This window comes from Scyliorhinus torazame, chromosome 4, assembly GCF_047496885.1.
Source record: "Scyliorhinus torazame isolate Kashiwa2021f chromosome 4, sScyTor2.1, whole genome shotgun sequence".
Taxonomy (NCBI): domain Eukaryota; kingdom Metazoa; phylum Chordata; class Chondrichthyes; order Carcharhiniformes; family Scyliorhinidae; genus Scyliorhinus; species Scyliorhinus torazame.
The window spans coordinates 208,249,577-208,273,924 of NC_092710.1; the positions used below are offsets into that span (position 1 = coordinate 208,249,577).

The 24,348-nt window shown below is 44.0% G+C and overlaps 1 protein-coding gene across 12 annotated transcripts; it reads right to left on the reverse strand.

Moving 5' to 3' along the window:
• Positions 1-1,299: 1,299 nt before the first annotated feature.
• tmem200a (transmembrane protein 200A) lies at positions 1,300-17,489 on the reverse strand. 12 transcript variants are annotated; one of them, XM_072499209.1, is made up of 3 exons: positions 12,281-12,513; positions 9,466-9,497; positions 1,300-3,332 (listed from the first exon to the last, which is right to left on the reverse strand). In XM_072499209.1, the coding sequence occupies exon 3, from the start codon at positions 3,315-3,317 to the stop codon at positions 1,866-1,868; it is 1,452 nt and encodes a 483-aa protein (XP_072355310.1). In that variant the 5' UTR covers positions 3,318-3,332; positions 9,466-9,497; positions 12,281-12,513; the 3' UTR covers positions 1,300-1,865. The 12 variants fall into 12 exon arrangements, with proteins under 12 accessions (XP_072355310.1, XP_072355307.1, XP_072355303.1 ...); XM_072499206.1 differs by having other exon boundaries at positions 11,650-12,513; XM_072499202.1 differs by having other exon boundaries at positions 11,067-12,513.
• Positions 17,490-24,348: the final 6,859 nt, after the last annotated feature.

Here is a 24,348-nt window from a genome sequence, read left to right on the forward strand (position 1 = left end):
TGATCGAGTTAAATAGAGAGAGGTGGGAAGTGGCATAAAACCTTGCATGAATGTATAGGGATGAATCGGTGGTTTCTGTGCTGTAAACTCTGTAATTTTAAGTAACAGACAACGGTTTCTTGGTTCCCAAATTGGTTGTTAACTGAATTCTTACTTGGCAACTTAACAGCTGAAAAAATGCTGCATCCTTGTGGAAAATAAATAGCATACGTCGTCAGTGGCCCTGAGAAAATCAACATTTCACAGCATCCTTTATCACTCTCAGTATTGCTCGTTAACCTTGGCATAGCTTCATATAGCTCAGATAAAGCACCTACGTTCAGAAGGCCTGATTTTAACTGAATGCAAGTGGGTGGGTTTTGAGTGAGTTAACATTTTTCCCAGTGAACAGGAGAAGCTGGTAAAGGGATATTATAATGCATAAGTGAGCAGGAGAAAATGATGGTCCCAAAGGAGAAGTATTAATCTGTAATCAAAATGAGCTTTTTGATGTCCTAAACAAACCACTGCTCAATTAGAAAATCTGGCTGTGGGCTGGGATTGGGCCATACCATCATGTTCCTGTTGCTATTCTGTAGGAAAAAAACAGATGAAAGTGATGGAACTTCTCATCGTTGCGTCAATGGCTTGGCTGATACATTGGTTTGATGCAAATTGGCATGTGTCCTCCATGCTAGCCTGAAAAGATGTTGAGGAAAAAGATGACCTTGACTGCCAATAACCGTGCTATAAGTATCATAGGGGATAGCAACAGGCTTCCTCTCAGCAGCTAACACAGCCACGCAACTGTCTCCCTCATCAACTTACCTTGAATAGGCATTACCAAGGTGTACCTAAGCCTGTGGCAGTGCAGGCAGCCTTGTACCAATGACACCTTCCTTGGCATGTCACCTCTTGTTCTTCTGATGATGTGTCGTGGAGAATTTTCAGTGGAATGGAAATAAAAATATCTATGCATATTGCTGGCCTTTAATATTTATTTAAAAAAAGAGATAAACCTAGTATCAAGCAGCAAAATACAAAACCAATGAACCAATGGCTGCTTCATTACACCTGTTACTGAATAAAATTGACCTGTCGAATAAAAGTTCTCATACATTCTGTGCAAGTGAAAGCATAGGTGGTGGACCTCCGGATCAGGCTTGTGTGCCATGTGAAACAGAAGCAGTTGGTGAGTTCTGTGATATTCGACCCACCACCAGTCCAGTTCCTGGTGACAAGAGCATTTCACCAGAAATTTCTACTCACAGGTCCAAATGATTGCTGGTGGTTAATAAAATAGAAACATGCAAAACAAAATTCATATGATATACACATTTTATTTTGTTCCAAAAATAGCAAAATGTATATTAAAGACACTAATATGGAATTGATTGCAGAGTATCTGGCGAATTACTGTCCAATACACACACTCAAGTTTTGTACCGCAGGTACGGCCACTCACATCCCAATTAATCGTTCAATGGACATTAAAATAATACTTCCTCGGTGTTGATTTAATGCCACTTGCACTTTAGACTTATAAATTCAGTCTCTTCATCAGGGATGAGAAATAGAGTAAAAGGTAAATGCCATTCTGTGTCATTGTCTGTCTGGACTGAGATTTGAACTCAGTCAATACCTGAGCAGCTGGTTAATGCGGAACTGACAAACACAGCATGAAATATGTCTGCGACACTCCAAACCAGCATGAAAAAAAAATCCTATTGATGCAAAGGTACCAGTTCAGATCACAATCTACAAATAGTCAATCTTTAATTTGTACTGAAAATAACATCTCTTTAAAATAGACATGCACTTCTCACATAAATACAGTTCTTAAAAGTGTCTTAAAATATAAACACATGGTAGAAACCAATGCTCCTTCAAAATCGTGTTTCTGAAGCTCCACGCCTTAACTTGTTACCTAAAAATTCATCATTTTCAAAACTTAGATTGTTATGAGATCTTGAGATCATCAGTAATTTCTCTTTATTTGTATAACTGCTTTTTACAGCAGCCTGTGGTACAGGTAGCGTGTCCATTGGATCTTCTTTGTTTTCCAGTTTCACATAACCCTTGCTGTTACTACGGTCAAGCCTTGGCCAGCTTGGGTGTTTTCTTTGCTCTGTTTGTACCGTAAGCGTCGAGGAACCTCTCTCCAAGTCCAAAGACTTTGAATGACAGGACAGCATGTGAAGGGAAGTGTTTGATCCAAACTCTTTCTTGGGGAAGCCTGGCGATAGAAATATTCCCATGGATGCACCAGAAGCTGCACTGGGTGGTTTCCCATCTGATATTGTGGTGTTGCTTCTTAACAAACGTGGGTTTGGTGGCTTATATGAGTCATTAACATCAGTTGATGGCACTGTTAAAGATGTCGTAGAAAAATGTCTAATCCTACCTTTACTGAGGTCAAAATCCTCTGTGATATTATCAAGTTCAGGCTCATCAATCACGCAGTTGTTAAGTTTAATAACTGGGAGTGTGAAAGCACTGATGGATGATGAAACAATAGACTTTGTCTCACACTTTTTAAGGTAGCTTTGGGATTCTGTCTGTAGCCGATAGCTGGAGCCTGATGGTGTTAGGGTTTTTGGGTATAAGAGTGTGTTAATGTCCTTAGGTAGGCCATCCTCTTCCTCATAAGCATTCCATTTCTGTGGAGTGATTCTATCATTAGGCGACCCAGAAAATGACAATAATACACTGGCAGCCAGCTTAGCAGCACATTGGTTGTCAGAACATTTGACATCAGAATTCCCAGAATGGCCAATCCAAGCCCCGTTCATATGTCTTTGCTCTTTAACTCTTTGACTATGAATGTCAATGACAGTGGAATAAATATCTTGCATATGTATCACTTTTGTTTCTTTGTCCCTATTTTCATGTAGTATCGCATTAGCACAAATAAATATAAATATCCCTATCCCCATGGTGAAAGGGCCAATCATTTTCATTTTAGCAGAATGTAAGTGCTGTTCAAAAAACTCCATTAATACTCCAGCATGATTTGTTATCACATGAGACCCATTATCTGGAATTCCAGATTTCGAAGCGACAGGATGTTTCTTATCTGCCTCCTGTGGCCAATAACCAAGAACTGCCATTGCGATCCCAACCATCAAAACTAAAATTCCAAGAAAAAGGAAAAAGCCTGAAGGCGAATAGAGTCTGATTTTGCCTCTTACTACAACAACGTTGGCTTTGGGCTTACGTTTAGGTTTCTTTTTCTCTGGAGCAGAGGATGGAGGAGGAGGATGAAAGTGCTGTGATCGAGCCGAGTCCTGTCTCTTCAGGGCTGCCAGTCCCGTTATTACACCCCCTGTTGCTATCATAGTGTTGTCTTCTTCCTTGAATACAAAAACAGGATAATATATCTTCAGATGCTACAGCTGAATTTTGATCAATGTGCACAAGACGCATTCTCTAAATAACCATGTACAATAACTCAGAAATATTATTCTTAGGGGGCCTATTGGGTAAATGTTAAAATGAGGAACATCAGTTAATTAAATAAGGAACTGACATTGCTTTAAATTTACTATTGGCAAAGAATTGCACATTTACATCAAGTACATCCTGCTTGTCCCCTTACATGAAGGTGTTTGAACTAAATCTATATATAATTAAAATGAAAACTCATTATGGATAGTACAGATGCAACAAAACATTGGGCCGTAAGTTGGCTATGTGAAAGCTTACACCTGTGATTCCCACACTGGGTTAAACATTTCTCTGATCACTAATCCGTGCCGACAGCTAGGTCTGTTTGTGAACATTTCTTCAGTTAGGTATTTCTAATGAAATCAGGAAAATGTTTACTTAAAATGTGTTTATTAAAATATCAAAGAAAAAATCTGCATAAATGCAGCAGCAACTGTGCTGCACATAGCAACCAGAGGAATTCTTACCTCTTGCTGAGTTACCATTGCAGCCAAACCAACACGGCCATATAGTACATGGAAGTAAAGCACTTTCCCACAGAAAGGCATGGAAAATTGAAGCACAATTATGGTAGGCCATTCTCAAATACCCCCGAGTGTCAGGTTATAAAGCCAAACTTTCAGAGTCTTAGTGATCAATTATTGCATTTCCTCCTTGGCTCTGAATGTGGGTGGCACAGAGAAGCGGTAGGAAGGGAAGAGGAAACAATATCATTAAAAATTTTAAGTTCTTTCGGTTTTCCGTAGTTAAAATTCATTGTTAACTGATTTGGTATCCTTCCATCACGTGAGTTGATGGTTTGCTCCTTGGTGGTCAACTCTGTGTTAAACATCCATCATCTGATGTGGTTCGGGAGCCCCACTCTGCTTTGGCAGCCTCTGCCACATTTGCTGCAGAGGGAGATAGTGGGCTAAGAAAATACAGAATTCACCAACTTATTGGTTTTCTTTGGTCCCTCTTTGGGGCTGACTGAGCTTTATACTTTCCTTGCCTCTAGTAATGCTTCTTCAACCATTCAGCCTCCAGAGGTCACATCCCTCAGAAAGTATCGCCCATTTTGTCTGTGTCAATGTCTGCCATTGTCATATCTTGCATGCAGGAGTCCTTGTAGCAGAGGTATGGACATCCAGCAGATCACGACCCAGTGGCCAGTCCACTGGTCAGAAGGTTTTTGGATATATGGCCGTCATCCATCCTCTGAATGTGGCTGCACCAGTGCAGATATTATTGGATTAGTAATTAATATCTACTGATGGAATTAGCATGCTTCTGAACCTCTGAGTTGGTCACCCTGTCCTGCCAAGAGATGCATCTGAGACAATAAAAGGAGGAAACTTCTGCCTTTTGCCTACCTAGTAAATGCTGTCCAGGTCTCACTACTGTAGATGGGTGCCCTCAGGCCTCAATCTTGGTAGGCTCACAGGTTGGTGTTCTTGGTTAGGTTGCTACTTGTTTACACTCTCTTTTTCAGCTTAGATATAACAGCTGCAGATTTTGCAATGCAAGTGTTGATTTCAGCACCAAGTGGACAGATCCCTGGTGACTGTGGAGCCTAGATAAGTGAAGCTGGTCAATAGCCTGGTACAGCAATATCCTGGAATGTGGCATTTGTCTTCCTGCAGCTTAGTAATTAAGTTAATGTGAAATATGAATAACAATAGCACATTGTCACTGAGAACTTGCTCCGGGTATGTTCCTCAGAATTCCTTTTGGAATTAAATTAGGAATTTCTTCTTTCCAATATATTTTAGGAAGGAGGAATGCTTTTCAAGATTGTTTGATTGCAGGTCTCAATGATAAATTATGCCTGATACAGCTGACACCAAATAAATCATGTAGAACTTTTAAATTAAGTGTAAACAATCATATAATGTTAAGAATTGAGCAATTTCACTGTAAACTTAGAAAATGCAGGATACAGTTATTGATGATGCAGGAGCAGATGACTTGATGAGATTAGGATTTGGATATATTGTCAGACATTACTTTTGTCTTGTGTTATATTTGACCTGGAAATTCTTTGTATGGTCAGCGGTTTAGAAAACAATCCATTTTCCTTAAAATGCAAAGCAGTTACAGTGTTGGGATACGTAGTTTGGTCCAACCAGTCCATGTCAAATATTGTTTGTGATATTTACCCACCCTGTTACCATGTCAGTTCCAGCAATTTTCTTCAGTCTAATCTTGAATGTGGGAATAATTTCTGCCTCAATACAGTGTCTGGAAGTTAAATTCCATGGAACTTGCAACCCTCTGTGTAAAGAAGCATTTTGTTGCCTTCAGTTCTAAACCTCCTACATTTAACCTTGTAGCTATAGCTTCTCATTCCTGACTGCTTCTATATCCCAATATCATCCATTACTTTGAGTACTATAAATTCTACAGAAGAGAGGAATTAAAATGTTAGAAATGCTAGCATTGCACTGCTTTCTTCACCTTACACTTCAGTGGTCAATCACCTCAGTTCCAAAACACCACTGCAGTGGTTCTAGGTGAAACCAATTTCATTTGCTTCAATGACTTTGCCTTCATCATAAGGTCAGAAGTGAGGATATTTGCTGATGACAGCACCATTTGCGATTTCTCGGATACTGAAGCACTCCATGTCCAAATGAAGCAAAACCTGGGCACTATTCAGGCTTGAGATAGCAAGTGACAAGTAACTTTGCACCACTCAAGTGCCAGACAATAACCACCTCCTACATGAGAGAATCTAACCATCATCCCTTGACATTCATGGCATTGCCAGCTCTGAATCCCCAACTATCAATATACTATTGACAAGAAACTGAACTGGACTTGCCATATAAACAATGTGGATACAAGACCACGTCAGAAGCTAGGAATCTTGTCGTGAGTAACTCACCGCCTGACCCCCGCAAAGCCTGTCCACCACCTATGAGACACATGTCAGGAATATTCCTCACTTGCCGGATGAATGCAGCTCCAACAACACTCAAGAAGCTTGACACCATCCAGGACAAAGCAGCCTGCTTCATTGGCATTCTTTGCACAAACATTCACTTCCTCCACAAGCGACACACAGTGGCAACATGTATGAGATGCACTGTAGGAACTCACCAAGCCTCCTGCGACAACACCTTCCGAACCCATGATTGCTCCCATCTAAAAGGACAAGGTCAGTGGATACATGGAAACACCTCCACCATCTGGAAGTTCCACCCCAAGTCACTCACCATCCTAATGTTGGAAATATATCTCCATTGCTTCACTGTCACTGGGTTAAAGACCTGGAACTCCCTTCCTAACAGCACTGTGGGTGTACCTACACCACACGGACTGCAGAGGTTCAAGGCAGCAGCTCACCACTCACCGCAACCTGCTCAAGGGAAATTAGTGATGGTCAATAATTGCTTGACTAGCCATGATGCCCTCATCCCAAGAATGAATAAACAATGTTGAGCAAGTATTGGATTTTTTTGCTTCAAAATCACATGCTGCAATAAACTGCTTCATTAAGTACAAGTAATAAGTACCGATAATTGTGGCGTTCTTCGTATTAAGCAGTCCCTTGGGATCAAGGATGGCTTGCTGCCATGCCAATTTGATGGATTCTGAGATGGCAGATAAGTGCAATGTGCAATCTGTAGACATTGCCACATGTGGGGTGGACGGTGCTTGAAGAGTCCAGTAAATGGATGTTGGGAGGTTTGTGCACTCTCTGATGTCTCGACTTCATCTCTGCATGCTCCCAAAGAGGTCTCTCAATGTGTTCTGCGCCTTCCCAATAAACCTTCTCCATTTTAGACAGTCACAAGACAGAGGCTCTCTATGTCGGTATGTGAAATTCTTCAGGGATGCTTTAAAGACATCCTGAGAGTGTTTCCGTTGTCCTCCTGCGGGTTTCCTGCCACAACCAACTTCCAAATAGAGTTGTTGCCTTGGGAATATGGTGTCAGGCATATGAATGACATGTCCTGCCCAATAGAGCTGGTTTTGAGTGATTATCACCTGGATGCCCGAAATGTTGGCTTGAGAGAGGATGCTGCCATTGAACCATCTTTCTTGCTACCCGATTTGGAGGATCTTGGAAAGGTATCGCTGGTGGTACTTGCCCAGTGCTTTGAGGTGCCTGTTATAGATTGGCCAAATGTCTGAAACATATGAGTGTGTGGGTAAACCATGACCTTAGTCTTGGACAATCCTCAAATATCTTAGTCCTAGTCCTCAAATATCTTTTTCCTTCGATGGCTGAAGGCTGAACTGGCACGTCTGAAGTGAAAATTAATTTTGTCCTCTATGTCTGCCTTCGTTGAAAAGAGTTTCCCCAAGATATGTAAAATGGTCTATATTTTCCAGGACCTCACCATTGATCTGAATTGACAGGGTGAAGGTTGTGTGCTGTGGGAGTTGGTTGGAAGGCCATTTGTGTTCTAGGTGTTTGTGGGCCTTTCACTAAATACCCAGAATTGTGGTTTTAACAATGACCACAGTAACATAAATATGAGTCATGTTCCTTGGGGAAATTTTTCATAAGCCTTCTCATGGCAGTGAATTTTTTTAAAGGCACGGTGCTGGATCCTTAGAATAATGTCTGTGCGGAGTCTGCACGTTCTCCCCGTGTCTGCATGGGTTTCCTCCGCGTATTCCAGCATCCTCCCACAAGCCCCGAAAGACGTGCTGTTAGGTAATTTGGAAATTCTGAATTCTCCCTCTGTGTACCTGAACAGGCGCCAGAATGTGGCGACTAGGGGCTTTTCACAGTAACTTTACTGCAGTGTTAATGTAAGCCTATTTGTGACAATAAAGATTATTATTAATTATTAATAATTTTCATCACTGACTAAGGCAACAAAATACTTTTTAAACTTGTGGTCCACTAAGAACTGATCACTGGAAAAAGAGAAACAACAAAATTGTAATAAAATAAATCTCATTGACTGAAGTATCTAGCGACAGGTGAAACTGTCGAGAATATAAGCACAATCTTTACTTTTCGTGGAATCAACAAATTAATGTTCTGAGCTTAGAATAGAAATTTTAAACTATAAGATAAACTAGTGTTATGATACATGTGAAATATGCTTTCTTATCTTTTATAGACTTGTAGATCAATGTTTGTAACCCAGAAGATTTAATCTTCTAATTCCAAAAAGTCTTTAACATGGTAATGCAAATTATTTTTAAGAATCACAAGAATTTGAGTTACTGAATCACAACTATAGTTAATGTAGTTTTTAAAATTTGCCCAAGTATACCAGGGCATTCCCAATATCAGCAATTTGGAATTTGAACATGTCTTCAACATGGCAATAGGTTCAAAGGGGCTTCACAGAAGTGAAATCACATAAGAATATAGGGGCGGCACGGTGTTTAGCACTGCTGCCTCACAGCGCCAGGGGCCCTGGTTCAATTCTGACCTTAGTAACTGTCTGTGTGGAGTTTGCACATTCTCCTCTTGTCTGTCTGGGTTTCCTCCGGATGCTCCGGTTTCCTCCCACAGTCCAAAGATGTGTAGGTTAGGTGGATTGGCCATGCTAAATTGCTCTTTAGTGTCCGAAGGTTGGTGAGGTTACGGGGATGGGACGGGGGAGTGGGTCTAGGTAGGGTGCTCCTTCGGAGGTTGGTCCAAGACTTGATGGGCCGAATAGCCTTCTCCTGCACTGTAGGGATTCTATGTTTCTTATACAGACCAAGGCAATGAATGGGATACTAAAATCATTAAAATATTGACTTAAATAATTTTGAATGAAAATATTAAAAGAGGAAAGGTGGAGAGTATAGGGAGGGTAAATCTATGGGTGGGGGGCGAGGGGTGCATTGATCAAAAAGGTGAGAGTTTAAATTAGAGGTAGCCTGGGAGTCAACAGTTTGGTTTAGCCTGAGACAGTGCCAGTGGAGGCAGACAGATTGTGGCGAGAGTATGCCGTTTGTGGCTTGGGCCAAAGGCATTGGTTTTCATAATGTTTAACAGGAGAAAATTGGGGCTCATCTATAGCTGGATGCCAGAGAAGTGGAGAGGAGGCAGTGAGGTACAGCTGTGATTCATAGGTATATATGTAAAACTTGATGTCTTGCCTTCAATTATGTCTCAGAGTGTCAGTATGCAGCTGAAAAATAAGAATAAGAATAATCTTTAGTAATGTCACAGGTAGGCTCACATTAACACAATGACTTTACTGGGAAAAGCCCCTAGTCACCACACTCCAGTGCCTGTTCGAGTACATAGAGGGAGAATTCAGAATGTCCAATTCCCCCAATTTCGGGACTTGTGGGAGGAAACCGAAGCACCCGTAGGAAACCCACGCAGACACGGGGAGAATGTGCAGACTCCGCACTGACAGTGGCCCAAGCTGGGAATCGAACCTGGGACCCTGGTGCTGTGAAACAACAGTGCTAACCACTGTGGTACCATGCCGCCATGAATAAGATTTTGGGCGAATTCCAGGGGGAACTGTGGGGTTGTTAAGGCAGACCATTGCAGAAGATTCTCTGAAGGTAGGAGTGCAACTAGGAAGTGGCAATCCTACTCAACTGCCATCAGAGGAGAGACATTAGAGGATGACACTGTGGTTGGTAGGTAGTCCTACATCAAAAACAAGCACTATTCATTTTACTTTATACTTTGCCTAAAGTATTTAAAAATAAATTTAGAGTGCCCAATTCATTTTTTCCAATTAAGGGGCAATTTAGCGTGGCCAATCCACCTAGCCTGCACATCTTTGGGTTGTGGGGGCGAAATCCACGCAAACACAGGGAGAATGTGCAAACTCCACATGGACAGTGACCCAGAGCCAGGATCGAACCCGGGACCTCGGCGCCGTGAGGCAGCAGGGCTAACCCACTGCGCCACCGTGCTGCTCTACTTTGCCTAAAGTTAAATGTTACCAATTGCACTGAGGTCTCAGTGGGGATAAGGTTATCAGTGAGGCGTCTCCAGCATCGCCATTTCAATCGTCAAAGGGATGGATGATGGCAACAGACTATAAATACAGCCAATTAACCAAGTGTGGGTGATACTTCAGTGTAGTATTAAATAGGGATGTGAAATTCAGTATGAATATGGAACTGAATGAAATGCAATAAACCAGAAGAGATTACAAGAGCTATTTGCATATTTACTATTAATCCAGTTCCTAGTTATTTTTTAACAGACTAGCCATTTGAGTTCACAATAGCATGTTCCTGTGACTTTGACTGAGGTACGAACAAACTATCTCTCTCTGCTAATGAGGTAACTATTAATTCTAGGTAGTCAGTCAATCTACCTCTTTTCACATTATATTTTCCTTCTTATAGCTGTGCCATCCATTATTTAAGTCTTTACAGAGTTATATTGGATGTGGGTTGAGTTAATTAAAAATAAATAAAAATGGAGCTATCTTTAACTTTCCAGCAATATTTCTGAATGTTGCCTTTTATCCGATTGCATTCCATTGAATGTGTTCACTTCATCTATAATCACAAAGAGAGTATTCATTGATTTATAATCTGCAAAACCTTCTTGAAATTAAAATAACATTTTTGGGTAGAAAAACGGCGATTTAAAGCTAAATGAAATATAGTCAACAACAAATACATTTTTATGGTATCAACGCTGTCAAAATTAAATTCCAATTAAACTGAAGCTCATTTTCCCCGCATTCCGTGTTTATTGATTAGCGGCCTGATGCATGTACCTTTAAAACAATAACCAATTGTCCTTTGAGTGGATACTGAACTCTCCTATTCTATTGGAATCGGGAAAAAGCAGTGTTGGCACCAACGTTGGACTTGCTGTCCAAGTGCTTTCAAGCATAAAGGGCGTCGATTTGAAATTCCAAGATGTTTTATTTGTGTCCCTATTTAGGGCAGAGCTGCAGCACCTTGGAAACTGTACGGAGATCCTCTCATTTCCTCTAGTCGCCAGTTTCAGTCCGAATGTGTTATCTACATTTGCAACAAGTATCAACGCGGAATCGTCTTTTTTGCAGCTAGCTGTTTTGATAGCCTTCCAATTCACAAGCTTTGGGAATCCACCTCGCATTTAACAGCAGCGATTTCACCACTTACTCTATAAAAAGCTCCTAAATTAGCATCGAGAATTAAAGAGGCACAGTCATATATCTGTCCTCATTTACACTTCACAGCAACACCCTCGGCAGTCTGTTTTCGCAGTTAGTTCATTACACAATGCAGCTAAATAGTCTGTTTCTCTGGCAGGAATAGATGTTTTGGATTGGTATATTTGCATTGCCTTCATTTTAAATGTGAAGCTCTCACCTGGATGAAAGAGCGAACTCCTGGAGAATTATAAGTCCGTGTAGACGGGTCGAAACTGGAGGAAGGAATCCGTTCAGCGGAGCGCAATCCTATTGTAAGCACAATCTGCTCACCAGATCGAGCTCCTCCTTTATTATTCAAACTTTCTCTGTGGTGTCCTTACATCTCTGCCCTTCGCGGAGGGAACGGCCCCTTCACTAGATATGCACATCGCGGTTTGCAACAATCCGGACTGCCTTCGGTCGGTTTCATGTTGGCCATTTGGAGCTGGGCTCAGCTTGTAGCCCCGCAGCGATTCCCAGGCTTGGGGAAAGCTGTCACCGCGATGGAACCAGTTCCACAAAGAGGCGGCCAGCTCCGAGTTTGCCCGCGCACAGCCTGGAGGGTGAGATGGTCACACAGTCACTGGCTGCTCTGCACTCACACTCCAGCTCTCAGCCCGCATGGCGGGCGGAAAAGTTGACTTTTTATCAGTTCAGGTCTGCAGAGCGAGAGTGAGTGCAAACAACTGTATAAATCTGGCAATCAGCATCAGTCCTCGCATTTCAAGTTAGTTTCAAACGGCGAACTTTTAAATTAAAGGGCTTAGGGTTTCTTGTAAACTTGCTTCCTGTGATCAGATGCCACTTACTTGATCAGATTTGAGTCCTCAGCCCAGGATATTCTCTCCTTTGGCTTGCTGGATAAGGTTCCAGAGCTCAGGCTGAAGGCTGACTTTGGAGGTGTCGGGGAGCACATTCAATCTGGGACTATTAGCCACCACGCGATGCTTCCCTCACACCGAACATGACGCACATTGAAGCTAAGAACCTCTTTCTGTCTGCCGATCACTCACTCTCCACTCCCCAACCTAACCTTCAGCAACTTCCATCCCGGATTGGCGCTCATTGGTCACTTAGATTTCCTACGTCTGCTGTGCGTTATTACAGCATCTCCCGCCCCCCCCGGGCTGAAACCTCTCTCTGGGAGCGCTGGACAAGACATGGATACAATGCCCTGAATGTGAATTCACTGGTTAGAGTTCAGTCCATGCAGTCCAATGATATAAGGGCGCAGAATGACAGTTACAGTACCCCCTTAATTGACACAGGAGGCCTCTCCTAGCAAAGTAACAATTCCGCAGTTTGCACTTTTACCTCTTCACATCTTTAATCAAATACCGTCCTGATCAAATAACGATCAATCTCAGGTTGATCTGTTTGTGATTACTCAATAATTACGAGAGAAAACTAGCAAAACAATATAAAACACAGGCAGTAAAAGCATCAACAAGTATGTGAAAACGAAATGAGTCGCTAAAGTGAGCATTGGTCCCTTGGAAGGTGAGTCCGGGAAATTAATAATGAGAAAGGAGGAAATGGCAAAGGTTATAGGCAAATATGCTGGATCCATCTTCATACCAGAAGACAAAATAATGCATCCCAAATTATATTTGACAAGTTTATTAGAGTTCCTTGAGGATGTAAAAGCAGAGTTGATAAAGGGAAACGAGTCGATAAAGTTCTACATAAGAGGTTCCTACACAACAGAAGGGCATATAGTTTTGGGGGTGAAGTATTAGCATGGATAGTGGGCTGGCAAACTAAATGGAAACACAGAGTTGGATAAATGGATCATTTTCAGGTTGGCAAACTTACAATGACTATTGCCAGGATTAATGCTCGGGCCTCAACTATATATGATCTATATTAATGACCTGGATGAAAAGACCAACTGTATTGTAGCCAAATATGCTGACAATACAAAGATAGATTGGAAAGCAAGTTGTGAGGAGGATATAAAGCGTTTGCAAAGAGATACAGTAAATAAATGTCACCATAGTCTCAGAGGACCATAGGCTGCTTCTCGCCCATAAGAGAGAGCTGACTGGTGGTGATTTAAACCGAGGGTCACCCACACCTCAAGTGAGGGACAAAGTTGAGAAGGCAGGGCTTTCATGAATAATGCCATCCGATATGGGAATTGAACTGCACTGTTAGCATTGCTCCTTATCATGAACCAGCCATTTAGCCAACTGAGCTAACCGAACCCCTCTAGATAGGTTAAATGAGTAGCCAGACAATTGGCAGATGAAGTATAATGTGGAAAATGTGAGGCCTGCACATGACTCAAAAAAGTCAGAACATAGATACAGCAAATAATTAGGAAGGCTTTAGGAATAATTAGGAAGATGTTGGCCTTTATTGCAAGAGTGGGGCAGTATAAAAGTAGGGAGGTCTTGCTGAAATTGTAAAGGGCATTGGGGAGACCACACCTAGAATACTGTGTGTTGTTTTGGTCATCTTACTTAAGGAGGGATATATTTGCATTTGAAGTATTTGAGAGGATTCACGAGGTTGATGCATGGATTTCTATAGACCTCCTATAAGATTTTAAAAATCAAAGTACTTATTAACAAGAAAAAACTTAAGCACACAATATTGAAGTTACACAGTTAAAATGGTTTACAGAACAACCCTCCAAAAACCCACTTAGTCAGAACACACAAGCAAGCTACCTTCTTGGCAGCAACTCCTTTACAGATTTTTAACTATAAAAATCCAGTAACATTACACAAGGCAAAAAACTGCTATCACTTTAGTAAAGGTGTACCCCATGACTCCTCAGACATTTCCACTCTGATGTGCAAATCCAAAAGAAAGGTTCGGAAGCAGACTGCTTTCTATAAAACAAATATTTTCTGGTGTGACTGATGGCTGCTTCAAATTCACAACTGTCACACCTTTCCCAGCACAGATCTGGTCTCAGGACATTTCGCCCCATACAACCAACACCACTTATCTAAACATATCCCCTTAAATGTCTTCCCCCCCCCCCTTCATAGAATCCCTAAAGCGCAGGAGGAGGCCATTCAGCCCATTGAGTCTGCACTAGCCCTTGGAAAGAGCACCCTACTTACGCCCGTGTCTCCACCCTACCCCCATAACCCAGTAACACCAACTAATATTTTATGGAAACTAGGGGCAACTTAGCATGGCCAATACACCTAACCTGCACTAATTTGGACTGCGGGAGGAAACTGGAGTACCCGGAGGAAATCCACACAGACACAGGAAGAAAGTGCAAACTCCACACAGATAGTCACCCGAAGTCGGAATTGAACCTGGGTCCCTGGAGCTGTGAGGCAGCCATGCTCGCCACTGTGTCCCCGATTGTTCTCAAAAATTATTTTTGAACTCAACTTTTCCAAAATATACCACCTTTCATGTTTTCCTATTGCCTCCACTTTTGGGACAATAAAATTCAATACACCTTCCTCTGTTTATTTATGAAACATTTGTAAGTTGTAAAAGTTTCTTGTTACATTTGAACCTCTATTTGAAATTCAACATCTGAAAATTCAAGTCCCTACTTATCTCAGAATGCAAATTTTGAACCCAAAGTATTTACTTGTTAATCCACCCTCACCATAATCTCTTATTATAAATACATGAACCTAACACATTTACTCTTTTATCACTCAATTCCCACAAACAAGCTGTCTCTATTAACCTTCCCCCAGTTTAACTAAGCATGGACACATACCCACACATACACATCCTTATTTACCACCGTATTCCCCAAAATATATGTTTTAAAACTAACATCCTTCATCACAAGGGGATTTGACAGCGTAGCTGCTGATGATAGAATGTTTCCCCTTGTGGGGGAATTTAGAACTCTGGGCACATTTTAAAAATAAGGGGTCTCCCTTTATGACAGCGATTAGGAGGGATTTCTTTGAGAGGTTCGTTAATGTTGGAATTCTCTCCCCGGCAAGCAATCGATGTTGGGGTCATGGAATATATTTAAGGCTCAGTCAGACAGATTTTTAATTGACAAGGGAGTCAAAGGTTATTGGGGTGTGGAAAGCAGAGATAAGACTGAATCAAATCAACCATGATCCTATTGGTTGGCAGAACAGACTTGATAGGCAGAATGGTCTACTCCTGATCCCATTTCTTATGTTAGCTTCTGAATCAGTGTTTGTTGCCTTAAAGGGAACTCAGCAGCTATATCAAACACCAATATGATGTACTGACTGTGTGCCGAAATGTTCTGATTTTCTACAAATAATGCCAATTGCACCAGTCAAACAATCGAGGCTTTTCGTGTTTGCGCTTATTTGTTGTTCAGATTGATGGGCTCATTCCCGGATCTAAATTTAATAAATGGCTTGCCCCTTACTCTCACTGTACAATTTTAAAAATAGGTCATTAATTAAAAGGATCACACAAGGACACTCTCCCTGGAATCCTTGGGATATCAAACTTAGATTTTGAAAAATATTACCAAAATATATTTTAGGATATATATTGAGGAAGCTGGATATATGTGGCTAGTTGGGCAGCATCAAGGGAGACAGAAACACAGTTAATGTTTCAGGGTTCTGATGAAAGATCATCAATCTGAAATGTTGGATGGAATCATGTGCACTTCCTCATGCCAGACTGGTGGTGCTAGGAGGCAGAGGGTGGGAGGGGGAATTTAACCAGATAGAAGGCTGTTGGGATCTTCCTACCCTGCCACCAGCTGAGACCCACTTATGGGCCGCATTCCACCATAGATCCATAGAATCCCTCGGGTGCAGAAGGAAGCCATATGGCCCATCAAGTCTGTACCAATCCTTCAAAAGGGTACTCTACCTTGGCCCACTCCCCCCGCCCTGTCCCTGTACCCTCGTGCATTGATCATGGCCAATTCACCTAATCTGCACATCTTTGGACTGTGGGAGAAAAATGGAGCACCCGGAGAATGTGCAGACTCTACGCGGAGAGTCACCCAAGGCCTCAATCAAAGGCACTCAATATCTAATCGAGGGAACCCAGCACCAAGGGGCAGCTCACCGAGCACCATTCCCCCAACTCTCCTGTCAAACCCCTCTCCCTATCTCCATTGCGACTCCACCCTGAAACTTCACATCCCCTTCTTACTCCTTTTCTCTGCCATCACTCACCTGTGGCCTAGGATCCAAACACGGTGGGTCAGGTCAGCAGTAGCTGCCACCTCTGATTGGCCAGCAGCTTTCAGTGGCTGGCACCTCTGCCTCAGGGCCTATGACCTTCGGAAAGGCCTGCCGCTGCCCATTGGGCAACGTGGGGGGCTGGCTGGCTCACCCTCTGGTCGATAAGACTCCATCGCCTCTATTAAATACCAATCAATAATCCGGTTTCTCCCTCTATAGTTGCTGCCTGACCTGCTGAGTGTTGCCAATGTTTTCTTTGGCAAAAAAGATTTCCAGCACCTGTAGCATTTTGCTTTTTTCTATTGTAATTGTATACTTCCTGCTGTTCTACAAATGTTGACTTTTTTCCATCTACAGATATAATTTCAAACAGAAAAACCCACCCCTGTTATTTTCATGAAATATTCCAAAGCTACAAATGAAACGAGGAAGGAGGATTTCTTGGTATCTAGGCGAGGGTGGCTATTTTCAAATTATGTTTTTGCACGTGACTCGACTTGTGATTTCTTATCAGTTAAAGATAAAACTGCCTGGAAACCAAAGCAATCTCCTGTCTAGCAACATTTCCCTATGGATCAATGAGTCATCCAGAATCAGTCACAGCAGCTTCTAGTGTAAATGTGGAAAAAAAAGCTCGACATTCCGGCTCGACATCCTGGAACTACTTATCCATATTGCAGCTAAAGGTCAACGCTCATTATTGGGCCAATAATTAATTCTGGTTAGGAACACTAGATCTGAAATTCCTGGAAGAGAGGTGTAAATCAGTGTCATTGGAAACGGGCAGGAGCTGGGTCACCGTGTCCTTACCTGCACAGTGCTGGAGACTCTTCGAGTGTGGGGAGTTTTCTTTGTCTGCCTCTTCCTGATGTGTTAGATTTGTAATGTAAAGAAGCCGAATCTCTCGGGTTTCTTTCTCCTGATCATGGACCATCCGGGGCATTCTTCAGGACACGAGCGGGCGCAATTCAGGCATTAATGGCGGAATTGTAATTCGATAAATTTTGACCTCGAGCTACTTGCAGAATTGTACCTAATGAATGAGGTCCTCCGAGACGCGGTTTTATTTAAAAACTTATTTTATCTGTAAGGTTCTTTGCTCTGCATTGAAGGGGACGAGTCTGAACTCACATGACTAAACATATTTCGGGTAGATTCTGTGTAGAATCTGCATACCGTTTTGACTAACATGCACTGTTACACTCCAGATGCACAATTTGAGAGTTATATCCAGAGTCTCCCTAGATTCTGGTGCTGGAAGAAACAAAACCTTAAAAACATTAATTACAAACTGCAAGCTGTTATGACATAGCTTTATCTTTGCAATGAAGACTATTTCCATTCCCGGAGCCTTATTGCAGCTTGTTCTAATGCCCCGCCATCCGCAGACACATTGCTGCCGCCAATCATCTTGCATTATTTTGTCTAGGGCAGCAATGTAACATATTAGAAGGGGGGGGGGTGGGGGGGATGATCCCGGGTTGCATCCATCGAGTCGGTTTTATGGGAATGTGGAAAGCTCCTGCACCACAGTGGAATGGGAATTGTCAATTAGGCCTTTGGGACTTTGGTAAGTTTGAGGAATGTCACGTTGTGAACAGTTTGCCTTCCAACAGACATAAAATGCCGACAGTGCAGTAGGAGGCCATTCGACTCTGTACCGACCATCTGAAAGAGCACCCTACCCAGGCCCATTTCCCTGCCTTAACTCCACCTAACCTGCACAATTATGGACACTAAGGGGCAATTGCAGCATGACCAATCCACCTAACCTGCACATCTTTGGACTTTGCAGTGCCTTGACCCCAGACCCAGCCATACTTCACAAAGTGAGTGTTTGTAAAATACACTGGCCTCATTATACCCACCCCTCTGAAAGAAAAGCCACAATTTATATTCCTCTCAAATCTTCCCAATTTAAAATGTTATGCGAAAGGTTTACATGTAATCTGCATCTGTCCAATTACAGATGTAATAGAACATCTGGGGCGAAATTCTCCCGAAACGGCTCGATGTCCGCTGACTGGTGCCCAAAACGGCGCCAATCAGACGGGCATCGCGCAGCCCCAAAGGTGCGGAATGCTCCGCATCTTTGGGGGCCGAGCCCCAACATTGAGGGGCTAGGCAGACGCCGGAGGAATTTCCGCCCCGCCAGCTGGCGGGAACGGCCTTTGTTGCCCTGCCAGCTGGCGCGGAAATGACATGTCGGGGCGGCGCATGCGCGGGAGCGTCAGCGGCCGCTGAAAGTTTCCCGCGCATGCGCAGTGGAGGGAGACTCTTCCGCCTCCGCCATGGTGGAGACCGTGGCGGAGGCGGAAGGGAAAGAGTGCCCCCACGGCACAGGCCCGCCCACGGATCGGTGGGCCCTGATCGCGGGCCAGACCACCGTGGGGGCACCCCTCGGGGTCAGATCGCCCCGCGCCCCCCCCAGGACCCCGGAGCCCGCCCACGCCGCCTTGTCCCGCCGGTAAATAGGTGCTTTAATTTACTCCGGCGGGACAGGCAATTTATCGGCGGGACTTCGGCCCATCCGGCCGGAGAATCGAGTGGGGGGGGCCCGCCAACCGGCGCGGCGTGATTCCCGCCCCCGCCGAATCTCCGGTGCCGGAGACTTTGGCAACCGGCGGGGGCGGGATTCACGGCAGCCCCCGGCGATTCTCTGACCCGGCAGGGGGTCGGAGAATGACGCCCCTGATGTCACAAACAAATCTCAAAGATATTTAAAAAATGAAAGGAAAGCCTGTTATTTCCTGCCCTTTTCCAGCCTTTGATATCTTGACCAGAGAAGGAATACATGATAAACGGCAGGAACCTGGGAAGCACCGTGGATCAGAGGGATCTTGGTGTGCATGTACACTGGCCCCTTAAGGTAGCAGAGCAGGTAGATACAGTGGCTAAGAAGGCATATGGTATACTTGTCTTTATTATACCAGGCATAGAGTTTAAGGGAAAGGAGGTTATGCTGAACTATATAAAATGTTGGTTAGGCCACAACTAGAGTATTGTGTGCAGTTCTGGAAACTATAGAAGGAATATGATAGCACTGGAAAGGGTGCTATCCAGTGCAGAGATTTAAGGATGTTGCCTGGGCTGGGGAGGTTTAGCTGGGAAGAGAGATTGCATAGACTTGGATTGTTTTCCTTGGAGCAGAGGAGACATGATTGAGGGGGGACATGATTGAGATGGATAAAATTATGAGGGCATAGATAGAGTAGACAGGATCAAACTTTTCCCCTTGGTGGAGGGGGTCAATAACCAGAAGGCATAGTTTAAAGGTAAGGGCATGAGGTTTAGAGGGGATGTGAGGAAAATCATTTTTACCCAGCGGGTGGTGGGAGTTTGGAATTAGCTGCCTGGAAGGGTGGTGCAGGCAGAAACCCTCATAACATTTAAGAAGCATTTAGATGTGCACTTGCATTCCAAGGGCATCCAAGTGCTGGAAAATGGGATTAGGATGGTTAGGTGGTTGTTTTTGACCGGCACAGATGCGATGGGCTGAATCTGTGCTGTATGATTCTATAACCATAATCAAAAGAGAAACAAATTTGCAAAGGCGAGGGGTGGCACTAGCTGAATTGCTCTTGCAAAAGCAATGGGGGCCAAATGGTCACATTCTCTGTTTTAACCATTCTATGATTCGATGGCAGAGTTTTATGCCCCTGTGGGTGGGTTTGCAGACGAGGGGCCGATCATATTCTACAGGTGACTTTCCAGCTGACTACCGACAGGCCCCTCAACCTGGCCACAATTTTACATGGGTGGGGGGGTTGTTAGTCGTGCAGACGGGGCCTGGGGCATCCCACCTGCTCTCACCCTAGTTGAGGTCATTAGGAGGCCAATTACCCAGATGCAATATATTGGCTACTGGGAGGAGGTCAGGGCTGGCAGGGGTGAGAGGGGAATCCCAGCCGGCTAGTGTGCCTGGGCCTGGATTGGGAAATAGGAGCTTGCTGCTTTCTTGATGGGCCCCTTCCAGGTGCCCCTTCCGCACCTGTTCTTTGTGCCCAACCCCAAAAACCATTGCCATCCTCCCCCCCTGCCCACCTCCAACCTGCATGCCAGGTGTGTATTATCTTGCCATTCTGAGAGCCCTTAAGACTTGTCTTGCTCCTGGTACTTCTCCATCAGGATTGGATGCACTGCTCTCAGTGGTACTAATGGGACCAGAGAACTGCCAACCAATCAGATAGTTGGCAGCTCCCAGAGGTGGGACTTGCTCACAGGATGGCCCACCTTCAGCCAGTTAACACTCCATTATGTGTTAAATGGCTGCAGGGCAGCAGTTGGGAGCCAGATTGAGCTCTCCACTGACATTATTTATGGCAGGAGTGGGAAACCCCACCAGCTGTTAATTGCTGCCCTGTCATTCCTAGGAACTAGAGTTGGAATTTACAAGCAGCTGTCAATTTCCAGAAATGCCCAAGCAAATAGCCAAAAATCGACTTCTGGATCTGCTTATTTGGGCCATATTCCAACAGAGGAGACCTTGTGAAGTACTGCTGCAAACATTGCAACCAGATAGTGCTGCCCAACCTATCCATGGGCACTGCCACAGTCGATGATCTAGTAATATGGTCATGGAGTAAATCTGGGATGCAGCATAGCGCACACTTTGAATGTTACCCACAAATTTTAAAAATCACCCAAATGCTTCTCATATCCTCAGGAATCAAATTTCCCAGGAAGTAATCAAAAATCATTTTGCTGTCTTTCAGCACATATCTCACAAAGCTCTTTCTCTATTCCAGGACTGTTTTTCACCTCAGCGTTCTCCTTCTTTCAATATAACACAAATCTTGAACTTATGCCCTATTCTGTAAGTCACCGCACGCAATGCCGCAGGTGATTCACTAATCTTTTTTAATGTCCTGAAGGGATTGAAGAACCACAGGGAAAAATATTAAACCGCTTGAAAGTTCTTATCACCTGTAAAGTAATTCACTGAAAACATCAGGATATCAGTTCAATCTTGCAATCCAGTTTATTCTGGTACAAAATAATTTTAAAATATATATTTCTCAGCTCTCATTTGTACGATTCTAGTAGGGTTTGAACTCTAATTTTGATTGAAAGCTATCTGCATATATATTGCTCTATGGAAAATACCGTTTTAAGTTTCAGTTTTATTGGCAGTGAAGGTCATATGTGGAAGGTGTTGCTGACTGTTCTATCAAGCGGTACTTGAAACATGTTTAAAATTTCAGTTTTACGGGATGTGGGCGTCACTGGTTAGACCAGCAGTTATTGCCCATCTCTAGTTGCCCTTCAGAAGGTGGTGGTGAGTTGCCTTCTTCATCCGCTGCCGTCCCTGAGGATAGGTATACCACCAGGGATGTTAGGAAGGGAGTTCCAGGATTTTGACCTAGCGACAGGGAAGTAACGATGATGTATTTCCAAGTCAGGGTGGTGAGTGACATGGAGAGGAACCTCCAGGTGGTGGGGTCCCCAGGTATCTGCTGCTCTTGTTCTTCTAGATGATAGTGGTCATGGGGTTGGAAGGTGCTCTCAGGAATCTTGGCGAGTTACTACACTGCATCTTGTAGATAGTGAACACGGCTGCCACTGTTCATCAGTGGTGGAGGGGTTGACTCTGGACCCCATGAAGTCTCATGGGCAAGGAAACCTCCTGCTGATTACCACATACTGTCCACCATCAGCTGATGAATCAGTACTCCTCCATGTTGAACACCACTTGGAAGAAGAACTGAGGGTGGCAAGGGTGCAGAATATACTCTGGGTGGGGGACTTCAACATCCATCATCAAGAGTGGCTCGATAGTACCACTACAGATCGAGCTGGCTGGGTCCTAAAGGAAATAGCTACTAGACTAGGACCGCAGCAAGTGATGAGGGAACCAACAAGAGGGAAAAACATACTTGACCTCATCCTCGCCAATCTGCCTGCTGCAGATGCAGCTGTCCATGACAGGAGTAGTAGAAGTGACCACTGAACAGTCCTTGCAGAGACAGAGTCCTGTCTTCACATTGAGGATACCCTTCATCATGTTGTGTGGCACTACCGCCGGCTAAATGGGATAGACTTTGAACAGATCTAGCATCTCAGGATTGGGCATCCATGAGGCACTGTGGGCCATCAGCAGCAGCAGAATTGTACTCAATCGCAATCTGCAACCTGGTGAGACTGCATATCCCCCACTCTACCATTACCACCAAGCCCGGGAATCAACCCTGGTTCAATGAAGAATGTAGGAGAGCATGCCAGGAGCAATAGACCAGATCGAAGGAGGGGCACGCAAAGTGCTACCTCACTTGAAAAGCGTGTTTAGACCCTTGGAAGTTGAGCAGAGAGGAAGTAAAGGGGCAGGTGTTACACAATTGCATGGGAAGGGTGAGGTGTTGGGGGAGATGGAATGTGGACAAGACCAGGGCATCCCGGAGGGAATGGTCCATGTGAAATGTTGACAGGGGTGTGAGGGGAAGATGTATTTGGTAGTGGCCTCATGCTGGAGTTGGAGGAATTAGAGGATGATTCTTTGAATACGGAGGCAGATGGGGTGAAAAGCGAGGTCAATGGGGACTCTATCCTAGTTCTGGAAGGAAGGATAAGGCGTGAAAGCAGAGGTGCGGAAGATGGGTCGGACACGGTTGAGAGCCCTCTTAACCACAGTGGGGGAGAGCCACAATTAAGGAAGAAGAAAGACATGTTAGCAGCATCATTTTGGAAAGTGGCATCATTGGAACAGGTGCGACGGAGACGAAGGAACTGGGAGAATAAGGTGGAGTCACTACAGGCTGTGGGATGTGAAGAGCTGTAGTTGAGGTAGCTGTGGGAGTCGGTGGGTTTGTAATGGATACTAGTGGATAGTCTATCCCCAGAAATTGAAATAGAAAAGTCAAGGAAGATTATGGAAGTGTCTGAAGTGAGCCATGTGAAGGAGATAGAGAAGTGGAAATTGGAAGCAAAATGACTACATTTTTCCAGGTCCAGACGGGAACATGAATTGGCACCAAAAGTCCGAATACGTTACCGATGACGATGGAGTAGGAGGATGTCTGCACCTCTTCGCTCGCAACTGCACCTCTGGCTCCTGCTGAGATGGACCAGGCGGCGTATATCTGGATGGTGAACATTGTTTCCGCTATGGTGGAGGTACTGCTGTAGGCTGCTGAATGGCTTGTTCCCCACCGGAGACTTCCGACACCTGGGTGTCCATGTCAAAATGCATATCTAATCCGTATCTGATTATGTATCCTGTCCCCCTTGGGACAAAGCTCTTGAGTCTCAAACAGCTGGAGTAGGTTGGTCAGTAATTGGCTCTAAGGAGCTCTGTGGACTACTGGCCTCCTGTTTCGGATGTGATCAACATGTTTTTTTCCTGCTGTGACCTTGAGTTGAACTTGGTACGATACTGGTCCAGTCTGGCAAAAAAGCGTTCCTGAGATCCACTGGGCACCGTCTGCGATGTTCTGAACATAGACTGAGTCCCCTGGTACAAACAGTCTGGTCAGCTTGTGTCCATCTGCAAAGTACTTTCCCGCCAATATCTGGGAACGTAAGACTGAGAAAGTTGCCGGCCCATCAACAATTCCACTGGTACTAACCCGATTGCAGCACGGGGCTAGCATCAATCCGGAAGTTAGCTTTTTCAGTTCCCATTTAAATGTTTGCACTGCCCATTCTGCCAGCCTATTCGAAGCTGGGTGATACGGGGTCATATGGATATGCCGTACCCCGTATGTCTTCATAAATCCCGTGAATTCCTTGCTGGTAAAGGGCGTCCCATTATCGGTGAC

Bases quoted from the DNA above. Each gene is read 5' to 3' on its own strand.
- tmem200a (XM_072499199.1), bottom strand. From the start codon at position 7,049: ATGTGGCAATGTCTACAGATTGCACATTGCACTTATCTGCCATCTCAG. The intron at 3,333-6,923 runs GTACTTATTACT...TTTGTATTCAAG, and splicing joins GAAGAACGCCACAATTATCG to GAAGAAGACAACACTATGAT.